Raw genomic sequence first — 15,077 nt, 5'->3', positions numbered from 1 at the left:
CTAACAGCACGTGGCAGCAGCTTGAGATCGAAGGCCGCAACTACCTGCGGAAGCTGGATGAGCTCAGCATCCCCGAGGGACTCTGGGGCATTACGGACTACGGTGATGACCACACCGTGCTCATGTCCGTGCATGTCTCCGTGCATGTGAGCAGTTCTCTGCGAACATGGGGCATGAGGCAGGAGGAGAGGCCTCCTCAGAGGCCCGCTGGCACCAGTCAGAGGAAGCGCAAGGCCGAGCCCGACGACACCAGCGGCTCAAGTTCTCCTCCACCGCACAAGAGGCCCATGCGCTTCTGACTGGATTCCATGTTTTTACGCTGTAAGTTACATTTTTATTTCAACATAATTAGAAGATCCCGCAGGAAAATATTAGTCAGTTACTTAATAAATGACCAAAAAGTAGTTGAATAGGACAGCTGGCCAACGTGTCTGTGTGCTTCCACTGACTGGCACCCTGACATATAATGATTTTTAACAACGAGGGGGAAAAATTCATACAGTAAATTAGTTAACAATAATTAGTAATCAAGTATAGTTCTCATTTATCATAATGTAAAATTCAATAACCTTTTCTGACTATTAATCTGCACAATTTAATAATTTAATTAATATTACCTAATTTGTTTATCATTTTCTGCAATCACTGTGCGTTTAAGCAAGTTTTAAAACTAGCTGTGAAATTGTTGATGCTGTTGTTGATCTGAATGTTGCTGACAGAGCCTTAGGATACGTCTCTATACACATGAGTGAGGGGATGGATGCACTATTCTATGGAGGCCTCTGAAGAGAAAAAAATTATCCCAATTTTATATTGAGAGGGATGGTTAATTCCTTTTTAATGCAGACAACGTTAAAAGTCCCTGTTCTGCCGTTGATCTTTTGCATGCATGCTATCATGTATTAGTTTACTCTGTATTTTGATCACATGTCAAACTAAAGAATTTTTGGTCGTATTTTTGTTCCTAATTTTGAAGCAATTGTAAAATAAAAATGTTGTTCTTTTCCGCCGCCATGCTTCGTCTTACTTGTGAAGGTTATGCTTGCATTGAACTTGCTTTGTAGACAGTAAGATCCTGCCGGCATTAATTCTCCACTGTGTGGTAATTTTGAGAAATTGCGCACGTTTCTTATCCCGTCAGAATCGGTAAAACTAACGCCATGCGAATGTGTCTTAGCGCAGAGTTTAAAATATTTACGGTTTCCGGTCAATGAAGGCAGTTTGAAATAAAACAAAAACGGTTAAACTTTCTGGATGCGCAAACTCTCGCTCTTGGCAAAACGGTGCAGATAGTTGAGATAAAGGACTGTTACTCGATGAGATTTCGAATCCATCACTCCTTAAACGTGGAGAACATGGATCCAGAAGGTATTAATGATTATAGTGATTAAATGATAATAAAGTTGTAGCTCCCGGTATGTGACAGACGAAATGAACGGCCAAGTCTGCATTGGCCTAATGCTTGTTAGTTTTGAGGTAAAGCTGATAAGTAACACCTTTGGTTTTCGAGGTAAAATAACCGACCTGTTGAATAATTCAACTTTAATCTACAGAAACAAATGTATTTTGAACTGCAAACGGATACATTGGAAGCAGAGTTTTAAAATGAGAAAATGTAACGATGTGATAGGAAATGCCATTCGTTATACTCCCCTTCTGTCTCCCATTCTTGCTCATCTTGTTTAAATAATAAGAAAATGAAAAGCAAGATCACTGTTAGTGACAAAAGTGCAGGACTAAATGTGTTTCATTTAATATTTATTCATTTGGATATGTGTGAGAGTAAGCGTATGTATGGATGTTGTCTTCCGGTTTAGCTTTCTTAGCTTTATCGGTAATTCACATTATTTCATTTATCTGACAATCTGAAGCCCATGGACTCATTTTGAACTGATTTTGTAGTAGAGTATTTATCCAGTTATTGTCATGTTCTTATATATCTCTCTGTGTTCCATTTTGTCCCAGTTCATGAGTTTGTGGAGGACAAGTTCATCTCCATTCTGGTCGTGAACTTCGAGAGGAGCCCACTGACCATGGAGAACTTGCAGTCTCTGGCCCTCAGTGTCCCTTCATTTTATTGGCGGCTCACTGGGGAGGAGTTGGATCCCAGCCTATTGCACGTAGCAACTGCACGGCTGCAAGTGGTACATCATGGTACAGAGACTGGTGTCCAGCATGGGGATGGAGAATCACCAGCTGAGGAGGATGACCATTACGGACAGGAGCTGCCATCACCCAGCTCTAGAGGGGAGGCTTCCCCTGCAGCTCCAGCATCCACGACTGAGGATGCTAATGGGCTTCCTGAGGCTCTCCCCTTGGCCTGGGGTGAAGATGAGCCCTCATCTCCATCCTTATCTGAGGCTTCTGACACTCAACCTGGAAGTCAGATTGAGCCAGAACATGCTGAGCCCTCCAGCTCCACCTTCTGGATCCCTGTGGGCCCTAACAGCACGTGGCAGCAGCTTGAGATCGAAGGCCGCAACTACCTGCGGAAGCTGGATGAGCTCAGCATCCCCGAGGGACTCTGGGGCATTACGGACTACGGTGATGACCACACCGTGCTCATGTCCGTGCATGTGAGCAGTTCTCTGCGAACATGGGGCGTGAGGCAGGAGGAGAGGCCTCCTCAGAGGCCCGCTGGCACCAGACAGAGGAAGCGCAAGGCCGAGCCCGACGACACCAGCGGCTCAAGTTCTCCTCCACCGCACAAGAGGCCCATGCGCTTCTGACTGGATTCCATGTTTTTACGCGGTAAGTTACATTTTTATTTCAACATAATTAGAAGATCCCGCAGGAAAATATTAGTCAGTTACTTAATAAATGACCAAAAAGTAGTTGAATAGGACAGCTGGCCAACGTGTCTGTGTGCTTCCACTGACTGGCACCCTGACATATAATGATTTTTAACAACGAGGGGGAAAAATTCATACAGTAAATTAGTTAACAATAATTAGTAATCACGTATAGTTCTCATTTATCATAATGTAAAATTCAATAACCTTTTCTGTCTATTAATCTGCACAATTTAATAATTTAATTAATATTACCTAATTTGTTTATCATTTTCTGCAATCACTGTGCGTTTAAGCAAGTTTTAAAACTAGCTGTGAAATTGTTGATGCTGTTGTTGATCTGAATGTTGCTGACAGAGCCTTAGGATACGTCTCTATACACATGAGTGAGGGGATGGATGCACTATTCTATGGAGGCCTCTGAAGAGAAAAAAATTATCCCAATTTTATATTGAGAGGGATGGTTAATTCCTTTTTAATGCAGACAACGTTAAAAGTCCCTGTTCTGCCGTTGATCTTTTGCATGCATGCTATCATGTATTAGTTTACTCTGTATTTTGATCACATGTCAAACTAAAGAATTTTTGGTCGTATTTGTGTTCCTAATTTTGAAGTAATTGTAAAATTAAAATGTTGTTCTTTTCCGCCGCCATGCTTCGTCTTACTTGTGAAGGTTATACTTGCATTGAACTTGCTTTGTAGACAGTAAGATCCTGCCGGCATTAATTCTCCACTGTGTGGTAATTTTGAGAAATTGCGCACGTTTCTTATCCCGTCAGAATCGGTAAAACTAACGCCATGCGAATGTGTCTTAGCGCAGAGTTTAAAATATTTACGGTTTCCGGTCAATGAAGGCAGTTTGAAATAAAACAAAAACGGTTAAACTTTCTGGATGCGCAAACTCTCGCTCTTGGCAAAATGGTGCAGATAGTTGAGATAAAGGACTGTTACTCGATGAGATTTCGAATCCATCACTCCTTAAACGTGGAGAACATGGATCCAGAAGGTATTAATGATTATAGTGATTAAATGATAATAAAGTTGTAGCTCCCGGTATGTGACAGACGAAATGAACGGCCAAGTCTGCATTGGCCTAATGCTTGTTAGTCTTGAGGTAAAGCTGATAAGTAACACCTTTGGTTTTCGAGGTAAAATAACCGACCTGTTGAAAAATTCAACTTTTATCTACAGAAACGAATGTATTTTGAACTGCAAACGGATAAATTGGAAGCAGAGTTTTAAAATGAGAAAATGTAACGATGTGATAGGAAATGCCGTTCGTTATACTCCCCTTCTGTCTCCCATTCTTGCTCATCTTGTTTAAATAATAAGAAAATGAAAAGCAAGATCACTGTTAGTGACAAAAGTGCAGGACTAAATGTGTTTCATTTAATATTTATTCATTTGGATATGTGTGAGAGTAAGCGTATGCATGGATGTTGTCTTCTGGTTTAGCTTTCTTAGCTTTATCGGTAATTCACATTATTTCATTTATCTGACAATCTGAAGCCCATGGACTCATTTTAAACTGATTTTGTACAGTAGTAGAGTATTTATCCAGTTATTGTCATGTTCTTATATATCTCTCTGTGTTCCATTTTGTCCCAGTTCATGAGTTTGTGGAGGACAAGTTCATCTCCATTCTGGTCGTGAACTTCGAGAGGAGCCCACTGACCATGGAGAACTTGCAGTCTCTGGCCCTCAGTGTCCCTTCATTTTATTGGCGGCTCACTGGGGAGGAGTTGGATCCCAGCCTATTGCACGTAGCAACTGCACGGCTGCAAGTGGTACATCATGGTACAGAGACTGGTGTCCAGCATGGGGATGGAGAATCACCAGCTGAGGAGGATGACCATTACGGACAGGAGCTGCCATCACCCAGCTCTAGAAGGGAGGCTTCCCCTGCAGCTCCAGCATCCACGACTGAGGATGCTAATGGGCTTCCTGAGGCTCTCCCCTTGGCCTGGGGTGAAGATGAGCCCTCATCTCCATCCTTATCTGTGGCTTCTGACACTCAACCTGGAAGTCAGATTGAGCCAGAACATGCTGAGCCCTCCAGCTCCACCTTCTGGATCCCTGTGGGCCCTAACAGCACGTGGCAGCAGCTTGAGATCGAAGGCCGCAACTACCTGCGGAAGCTGGATGAGCTCAGCATCCCCGAGGGACTCTGGGGCATTACGGACTACGGTGATGACCACACCGTGCTCATGTCCGTGCATGTCTCTGTGCATGTGAGCAGTTCTCTGCGAACATGGGGCGTGAGGCAGGAGGAGAGGCCTCCTCAGAGGCCCGCTGGCACCAGACAGAGGAAGCGCAAGGCCGAGCCCGACGACACCAGCGGCTCAAATTCTCCTCCACCGCACAAGAGGCCCATGCGCTTCTGACTGGATTCCATGTTTTTACGCTGTAAGTTACATTTTTATTTCAACATAATTAGAAGATCCCGCAGGAAAATATTAGTCAGTTACTTAATAAATGACCAAAAAGTAGTTGAATAGGACAGCTGGCCAACGTGTCTGTGTGCTTCCACTGACTGGCACCCTGACATATAATGATTTTTAACAACGAGGGGGAGAAATTCATACAGTAAATTAGTTAACAATAATTAGTAATCAAGTATAGTTCTCATTTATCATAATGTAAAATTCAATAACCTTTTCTGACTATTAATCTGCACAATTTAATAATTTAATTAATATTACCTAATTTGTTTATCATTTTCTGCAATCACTGTGCGTTTAAGCAAGTTTTAAAACTAGCTGTGAAATTGGTGATGCTGTTGTTGATCTGAATGTTGCTGACAGAGCCTTAGGATACGTCTCTATACACATGAGTGAGGGGATGGATGCACTATTCTATGGAGGCCTCTGAAGAGAAAAAAATTATCCCAATTTTATATTGAGAGGGATGGTTAATTCCTTTTTAATGCAGACAACGTTAAAAGTCCCTGTTCTGCCGTTGATCTTTTGCATGCATGCTATCATGTATTAGTTTACTCTGTATTTTGATCACATGTCAAACTAAAGAATTTTTGGTCGTATTTTTGTTCCTAATTTTGAAGTAATTGTAAAATAAAAATGTTGTTCTTTTCCGCTGCCATGCTTCGTCTTACTTGTGAAGGTTATACTTGCATTGAACTTGCTTTGTAGACAGTAAGATCCTGCCGGCATTAATTCTCCACTGTGTGGTAATTTTGAGAAATTGCGCACGTTTCTTATCCCGTCAGAATCGGTAAAACTAACGCCATGCGAATGTGTCTTAGCGCAGAGTTTAAAATATTTACGGTTTCCGGTCAATGAAGGCAGTTTGAAATAAAACAAAAACGGTTAAACTTTCTGGATGCGCAAACTCTCGCTCTTGGCAAAATGGTGCAGATAGTTGAGATAAAGGACTGTTACTCGATGAGATTTCGAATCCATCACTCCTTAAACGTGGAGAACATGGATCCAGAAGGTATTAATGATTATAGTGATTAAATGATAATAAAGTTGTAGCTCCCGGTATGTGACAGACGAAATGAACGGCCAAGTCTGCATTGGCCTAATGCTTGTTAGTTTTGAGGTAAAGCTGATAAGTAACACCTTTGGTTTTCGAGGTAAAATAACCGACCTGTTGAATAATTCAACTTTAATCTACAGAAACAAATGTATTTTGAACTGCAAACGGATACATTGGAAGCAGAGTTTTAAAATGAGAAAATGTAACGATGTGATAGGAAATGCCGTTCGTTATACTCCCCTTCTGTCTCCCATTCTTGCTCATCTTGTTTAAATAATAAGAAAATGAAAAGCAAGATCACTGTTAGTGACAAAAGTGCAGGACTAAATGCGTTTCATTTAATATTTATTCATTTGCATATGTGTGAGAGTAAGCGTATGCATGGATGTTGTCTTCTGGTTTAGCTTTCTTAGCTTTATCGGTAATTCACATTATTTCATTTATCTGACAATCTGAAGCCCATGGACTCATTTTAAACTGATTTTGTAGTAGAGTATTTATCCAGTTATTGTCATGTTCTTATATATCTGTCTGTGTTCCATTTTGTCCCAGTTCATGAGTTTGTGGAGGACAAGTTCATCTCCATTCTGGTCGTGAACTTCGAGAGGAGCCCACTGACCATGGAGAACTTGCAGTCTCTGGCCCTCAGTGTCCCTTCATTTTATTGGCGGCTCACTGGGGAGGAGTTGGATCCCAACCTATTGCACGTAGCAACTGCACGGCTGCAAGTGGTACATCATGGTACAGAGACTGGTGTCCAGCATGGGGATGGAGAATCACCAGCTGAGGAGGATGACCATTACGGACAGGAGCTGCCATCACCCAGCTCTAGAAGGGAGGCTTCCCCTGCAGCTCCAGCATCCACGACTGAGGATGCTAATGGGCTTCCTGAGGCTCTCCCCTTGGCCTGGGGTGAAGATGAGCCCTCATCTCCATCCTTATCTGTGGCTTCTGACACTCAACCTGGAAGTCAGATTGAGCCAGAACATGCTGAGCCCTCCAGCTCCACCTTCTGGATCCCTGTGGGCCCTAACAGCACGTGGCAGCAGCTTGAGATCGAAGGCCGCAACTACCTGCGGAAGCTGGATGAGCTCAGCATCCCCGAGGGACTCTGGGGCATTACGGACTACGGTGATGACCACACCGTGGTCATGTCCGTGCATGTCCCCGTGCATGTGAGCAGTTCTCTGCGAACATGGGGCATGAGGCAGGAGGAGAGGCCTCCTCAGAGGCCCGCTGGCACCAGTCAGAGGAAGCGCAAGGCTGAGCCCGACGACACCAGCGGCTCAAGTTCTCCTCCACCGCACAAGAGGCCCATGTGCTTCTGACTGGATTCCATGTTTTTACGCTGTAAGTTACATTTTTATTTCAACATAATTAGAAGATCCCGCAGGAAAATATTAGTCAGTTACTTAATAAATGACCAAAAAGTAGTTGAATAGGACAGCTGGCCAACGTGTCTGTGTGCTTCCACTGACTGGCACCCTGACATATAATGATTTTTAACAACGAGGGGGAAAAATTCATACAGTAAATTAGTTAACAATAATTAGTAATCAAGTATAGTTCTCATTTATCATAATGTAAAATTCAATAACCTTTTCTGACTATTAATCTGCACAATTTAATAATTTAATTAATATTACCTAATTTGTTTATCATTTTCTGCAATCACTGTGCGTTTAAGCAAGTTTTAAAACTAGCTGTGAAATTGTTGATGCTGTTGTTGATCTGAATGTTGCTGACAGAGCCTTAGGATACGTCTCTATACACATGAGTGAGGGGATGGATGCACTATTCTATGGAGGCCTCTGAAGAGAAAAAAATTATCCCAATTTTATATTGAGAGGGATGGTTAATTCCTTTATAATGCAGACAACGTTAAAAGTCCCTGTTCTGCCGTTGATCTTTTGCATGCATGCTATCATGTATTAGTTTACTCTGTATTTTGATCACATGTCAAACTAAAGAATTTTTGGTCGTATTTTTGTTCCTAATTTTGAAGTAATTGTAAAATAAAAATGTTGTTCTTTTCCGCCGCCATGCTTCGTCTTACTTGTGAAGGTTATACTTGCATTGAACTTGCTTTGTAGACAGTAAGATCCTGCCGGCATTAATTCTCCACTGTGTGGTAATTTTGAGAAATTGCGCACGTTTCTTATCCCGTCAGAATCGGTAAAACTAACGCCATGCGAATGTGTCTTAGCGCAGAGTTTAAAATATTTACGGTTTCCGGTCAATGAAGGCAGTTTGAAATAAAACAAAAACGGTTAAACTTTCTGGATGCGCAAACTCTCGCTCTTGGCAAAATGGTGCAGATAGTTGAGATAAAGGACTGTTACTCGATGAGATTTCGAATCCATCACTCCTTAAACATGGAGAACATGGATCCAGAAGGTATTAATGATTATAGTGATTAAATGATAATAAAGTTGTAGCTCCCGGTATGTGACATACGAAATGAACGGCCAAGTCTGCATTGGCCTAATGCTTGTTAGTTTTGAGGTAAAGCTGATAAGTAACACCTTTGGTTTTCGAGGTAAAATAACCGACCTGTTGAATAATTCAACTTTTATCTACAGAAACAAATGTATTTTGAACTGCAAACAGATACATTGGAAGCAGAGTTTTAAAATGAGAAAATGTAACGATGTGATAGGAAATGCCGTTCGTTATACTCCCCTTCTGTCTCCCATTCTTGCTCATCTTGTTTAAATAATAAGAAAATGAAAAGCAAGATCACTGTTAGTGACAAAAGTGCAGGACTAAATGTGTTTCATTTAATATTTATTCATTTGGATATGTGTGAGAGTAAGCGTATGCATGGATGTTGTCTTCTGGTTTAGCTTTCTTAGCTTTATCGGTAATTCACATTATTTCATTTATCTGACAATCTGAAGCCCATGGACTCATTTTAAACTGATTTTGTAGTAGAGTATTTATCCAGTTATTGTCATGTTCTTATATATCTCTCTGTGTTCCATTTTGTCCCAGTTCATGAGTTTGTGGAGGACAAGTTCATCTCCATTCTGGTCGTGAACTTCGAGAGGAGCCCACTGACCATGGAGAACTTGCAGTCTCTGGCCCTCAGTGTCCCTTCATTTTATTGGCGGCTCACTGGGGAGGAGTTGGATCCCAGCCTATTGCACGTAGCAACTGCACGGCTGCAAGTGGTACATCATGGTACAGAGACTGGTGTCCAGCATGGGGATGGAGAATCACCAGCTGAGGAGGATGACCATTACGGACAGGAGCTGCCATCACCCAGCTCTAGAAGGGAGGCTTCCCCTGCAGCTCCAGCATCCACGACTGAGGATGCTAATGGGCTTCCTGAGGCTCTCCCCTTGGCCTGGGGTGAAGATGAGCCCTCATCTCCATCCTTATCTGTGGCTTCTGACACTCAACCTGGAAGTCAGATTGAGCCAGAACATGCTGAGCCCTCCAGCTCCACCTTCTGGATCCCTGTGGGCCCTAACAGCACGTGGCAGCAGCTTGAGATCGAACGCCGCAACTACCTGCGGAAGCTGGATGAGCTCAGCATCCCCGAGGGACTCTGGGGCATTACGGACTACGGTGATGACCACACCGTGGTCATGTCCGTGCATGTCTCCGTGCATGTGAGCAGTTCTCTGCGAACATGGGGCGTGAGGCAGGACGAGAGGCCTCCTCAGAGGCCCGCTGGCACCAGTCAGAGGAAGCGCAAGGCTGAGCCCGACGACACCAGCGGCTCAAGTTCTCCTCCACCGCACAAGAGGCCCATGTGCTTCTGACTGGATTCCATGTTTTTACGCTGTAAGTTACATTTTTATTTCAACATAATTAGAAGATCCCGCAGGAAAATATTAGTCAGTTACTTAATAAATGACCAAAAAGTAGTTGAATAGGACAGCTGGCCAACGTGTCTGTGTGCTTCCACTGACTGGCACCCTGACATATAATGATTTTTAACAACGAGGGGGAAAAATTCATACAGTAAATTAGTTAACAATAATTAGTAATCAAGTATAGTTCTCATTTATCATAATGTAAAATTCAATAACCTTTTCTGACTATTAATCTGCACAATTTAATAATTTAATTAATATTACCTAATTTGTTTATCATTTTCTGCAATCACTGTGCGTTTAAGCAAGTTTTAAAACTAGCTGTGAAATTGTTGATGCTGTTGTTGATCTGAATGTTGCTGACAGAGCCTTAGGATACGTCTCTATACACATGAGTGAGGGGATGGATGCACTATTCTATGGAGGCCTCTGAAGAGAAAAAAATTATCCCAATTTTATATTGAGAGGGATGGTTAATTCCTTTTTAATGCAGACAACGTTAAAAGTCCCTGTTCTGCCGTTGATCTTTTGCATGCATGCTATCATGTATTAGTTTACTCTGTATTTTGATCACATGTCAAACTAAAGAATTTTTGGTCGTATTTTTGTTCCTAATTTTGAAGTAATTGTAAAATAAAAATGTTGTTCTTTTCCGCCGCCATGCTTCGTCTTACTTGTGAAGGTTATACTTGCATTGAACTTGCTTTGTAGACAGTAAGATCCTGCCGGCATTAATTCTCCACTGTGTGGTAATTTTGAGAAATTGCGCACGTTTCTTATCCCGTCAGAATCGGTAAAACTAACGCCATGCGAATGTGTCTTAGCGCAGAGTTTAAAATATTTACGGTTTCCGGTCAATGAAGGCAGTTTGAAATAAAACAAAAACGGTTAAACTTTCTGGATGCGCAAACTCTCGCTCTTGGCAAAATGGTGCAGATAGTTGAGATAAAGGACTGTTACTCGATGAGATTTCGAATCCATCACTCCTTAAACATGGAGAACATGGATCCAGAAGGTATTAATGATTATAGTGATTAAATGATAATAAAGTTGTAGCTCCCGGTATGTGACATACGAAATGAACGGCCAAGTCTGCATTGGCCTAATGCTTGTTAGTTTTGAGGTAAAGCTGATAAGTAACACCTTTGGTTTTCGAGGTAAAATAACCGACCTGTTGAATAATTCAACTTTTATCTACAGAAACAAATGTATTTTGAACTGCAAACAGATACATTGGAAGCAGAGTTTTAAAATGAGAAAATGTAACGATGTGATAGGAAATGCCGTTCGTTATACTCCCCTTCTGTCTCCCATTCTTGCTCATCTTGTTTAAATAATAAGAAAATGAAAAGCAAGATCACTGTTAGTGACAAAAGTGCAGGACTAAATGTGTTTCATTTAATATTTATTCATTTGGATATGTGTGAGAGTAAGCGTATGCATGGATGTTGTCTTCTGGTTTAGCTTTCTTAGCTTTATCGGTAATTCACATTATTTCATTTATCTGACAATCTGAAGCCCATGGACTCATTTTAAACTGATTTTGTAGTAGAGTATTTATCCAGTTATTGTCATGTTCTTATATATCTCTCTGTGTTCCATTTTGTCCCAGTTCATGAGTTTGTGGAGGACAAGTTCATCTCCATTCTGGTCGTGAACTTCGAGAGGAGCCCACTGACCATGGAGAACTTGCAGTCTCTGGCCCTCAGTGTCCCTTCATTTTATTGGCGGCTCACTGGGGAGGAGTTGGATCCCAGCCTATTGCACGTAGCAACTGCACGGCTGCAAGTGGTACATCATGGTACAGAGACTGGTGTCCAGCATGGGGATGGAGAATCACCAGCTGAGGAGGATGACCATTACGGACAGGAGCTGCCATCACCCAGCTCTAGAAGGGAGGCTTCCCCTGCAGCTCCAGCATCCACGACTGAGGATGCTAATGGGCTTCCTGAGGCTCTCCCCTTGGCCTGGGGTGAAGATGAGCCCTCATCTCCATCCTTATCTGTGGCTTCTGACACTCAACCTGGAAGTCAGATTGAGCCAGAACATGCTGAGCCCTCCAGCTCCACCTTCTGGATCCCTGTGGGCCCTAACAGCACGTGGCAGCAGCTTGAGATCGAACGCCGCAACTACCTGCGGAAGCTGGATGAGCTCAGCATCCCCGAGGGACTCTGGGGCATTACGGACTACGGTGATGACCACACCGTGGTCATGTCCGTGCATGTCTCCGTGCATGTGAGCAGTTCTCTGCGAACATGGGGCGTGAGGCAGGACGAGAGGCCTCCTCAGAGGCCCGCTGGCACCAGTCAGAGGAAGCGCAAGGCTGAGCCCGACGACACCAGCGGCTCAAGTTCTCCTCCACCGCACAAGAGGCCCATGTGCTTCTGACTGGATTCCATGTTTTTACGCTGTAAGTTACATTTTTATTTCAACATAATTAGAAGATCCCGCAGGAAAATATTAGTCAGTTACTTAATAAATGACCAAAAAGTAGTTGAATAGGACAGCTGGCCAACGTGTCTGTGTGCTTCCACTGACTGGCACCCTGACATATAATGATTTTTAACAACGAGGGGGAAAAATTCATACAGTAAATTAGTTAACAATAATTAGTAATCAAGTATAGTTCTCATTTATCATAATGTAAAATTCAATAACCTTTTCTGACTATTAATCTGCACAATTTAATAATTTAATTAATATTACCTAATTTGTTTATCATTTTCTGCAATCACTGTGCGTTTAAGCAAGTTTTAAAACTAGCTGTGAAATTGTTGATGCTGTTGTTGATCTGAATGTTGCTGACAGAGCCTTAGGATACGTCTCTATACACATGAGTGAGGGGATGGATGCACTATTCTATGGAGGCCTCTGAAGAGAAAAAAATTATCCCAATTTTATATTGAGAGGGATGGTTAATTCCTTTTTAATGCAGACAACGTTAAAAGTCCCTGTTCTGCCGTTGATCTTTTGCATGCATGCTATCATGTATTAGTTTACTCTGTATTTTGATCACATGTCAAACTAAAGAATTTTTGGTCGTATTTTTGTTCCTAATTTTGAAGTAATTGTAAAATAAAAATGTTGTTCTTTTCCGCCGCCATGCTTCGTCTTACTTGTGAAGGTTATACTTGCATTGAACTTGCTTTGTAGACAGTAAGATCCTGCCGGCATTAATTCTCCACTGTGTGGTAATTTTGAGAAATTGCGCACGTTTCTTATCCCGTCAGAATCGGTAAAACTAACGCCATGCGAATGTGTCTTAGCGCAGAGTTTAAAATATTTACGGTTTCCGGTCAATGAAGGCAGTTTGAAATAAAACAAAAACGGTTAAACTTTCTGGATGCGCAAACTCTCGCTCTTGGCAAAATGGTGCAGATAGTTGAGATAAAGGACTGTTACTCGATGAGATTTCGAATTCATCACTCCTTAAACGTGGAGAACATGGATCCAGAAGGTATTAATGATTATAGTGATTAAATGATAATAAAGTTGTAGCTCCCGGTATGTGACAGACGAAATGAACGGCCAAGTCTGCATTGGCCTAATGCTTGTTAGTTTTGAGGTAAAGCTGATAAGTAACACATTTGGTTTTCGAGGTAAAATAACCGACCTGTTGAAAAATTCAACTTTTATCTACAGAAACGAATGTATTTTGAACTGCAAACGGATACATTGGAAGCAGAGTTTTAAAATGAGAAAATGTAACGATGTGATAGGAAATGCCATTCGTTATACTCCCCTTCTGTCTCCCATTCTTGCTCATCTTGTTTAAATAATAAGAAAATGAAAAGCAAGATCACTGTTAGTGACAAAAGTGCAGGACTAAATGTGTTTCATTTAATATTTATTCATTTGGATATGTGTGAGAGTAAGCGTATGCATGGATGTTGTCTTCTGGTTTAGCTTTCTTAGCTTTATCGGTAATTCACATTATTTCATTTATCTGACAATCTGAAGCCCATGGACTCATTTTAAACTGATTTTGTAGTAGAGTATTTATCCAGTTATTGTCATGTTCTTATATATCTCTCTGTGTTCCATTTTGTCCCAGTTCATGAGTTTGTGGAGGACAAGTTCATCTCCATTCTGGTCGTGAACTTCGAGAGGAGCCCACTGACCATGGAGAACTTGTAGTCTCTGGCCCTCAGTGTCCCTTCATTTTATTGGCGGCTCACTGGGGAGGAGTTGGATCCCAGCCTATTGCACGTAGCAACTGCACGGCTGCAAGTGGTACATCATGGTACAGAGACTGGTGTCCAGCATGGGGATGGAGAATCACCAGCTGAGGAGGATGACCATTACGGACGGGAGCTGCCATCACCCAGCTCTAGAAGGGAGGCTTCCCCTGCAGCTCCAGCATCCACGACTGAGGATGCTAATGGGCTTCCTGAGGCTCTCCCCTTTGCCTGGGGTGAAGATGAGCCCTCATCTCCATCCTTATCTGTGGCTTCTGACACTCAACCTGGAAGTCAGATTGAGCCAGAACATGCTGAGCCCTCCAGCTCCACCTTCTGGATCCCTGTGGGCCCTAACAGCACGTGGCAGCAGCTTGAGATCGAAGGCCGCAACTACCTATGGAAGCTGGATGAGCTCAGCATCCCCGAGGGACTCTGGGGCATTACGGACTACGGTGATGACCACACCGTGCTCATGTCCGTGCATGTCTCCGTGCATGTGAGCAGTTCTCTGCGAACATGGGGCGTGAGGCAGGAGGAGAGGCCTCCTCAGAGGCCCGCTGGCACCAGTCAGAGGAAGCGCAAGGCCGAGCCCGACGACACCAGCGGCTCAAGTTCTCCTCCACCGCACAAGAGGCCCATGCGCTTCTGACTGGATTCCATGTTTTTACGCTGTAAGTTACATTTTTATTTCAACATAATTAGAAGATCCCGCAGGAAAATATTAGTCAGTTACTTAATAAATGACCAAAAAGTAGTTGCTGCAGTATATATTCCATAAATTT

General features: G+C 42.5%; 2 protein-coding genes across 2 annotated transcripts in view; both read left to right on the top strand.

Moving 5' to 3' along the window:
- Window positions 1-15,077, top strand: part of LOC140583961 (uncharacterized) — a 524,353-nt gene that overhangs the window by 45,548 nt on the left and 463,728 nt on the right. The window contains exon 2 of the mRNA XM_072707883.1: window positions 1,966-2,751. Coding sequence (XP_072563984.1) covers window positions 1,966-2,729 — 764 coding nt within the window. The 3' untranslated portion in view covers window positions 2,730-2,751. The remainder of the gene's footprint in view (window positions 1-1,965; window positions 2,752-15,077) is intronic.
- On the top strand, window positions 11,795-14,532 carry LOC140583960 (uncharacterized). The gene is made up of 2 exons (XM_072707882.1): window positions 11,795-12,524; window positions 14,169-14,532. The coding sequence occupies exon 1, from the start codon at window positions 11,795-11,797 to the stop codon at window positions 12,500-12,502; it is 708 nt and encodes a 235-aa protein (XP_072563983.1). The 3' UTR covers window positions 12,503-12,524; window positions 14,169-14,532.

This window comes from Paramormyrops kingsleyae, unplaced genomic scaffold (assembly GCF_048594095.1).
Source record: "Paramormyrops kingsleyae isolate MSU_618 unplaced genomic scaffold, PKINGS_0.4 ups27, whole genome shotgun sequence".
NCBI classification, from domain to species: Eukaryota; Metazoa; Chordata; class Actinopteri; order Osteoglossiformes; family Mormyridae; genus Paramormyrops; species Paramormyrops kingsleyae.
Note: the sequence above shows the minus strand (reverse complement) of the source record. Positions and strands in the feature narration are given on the sequence as shown.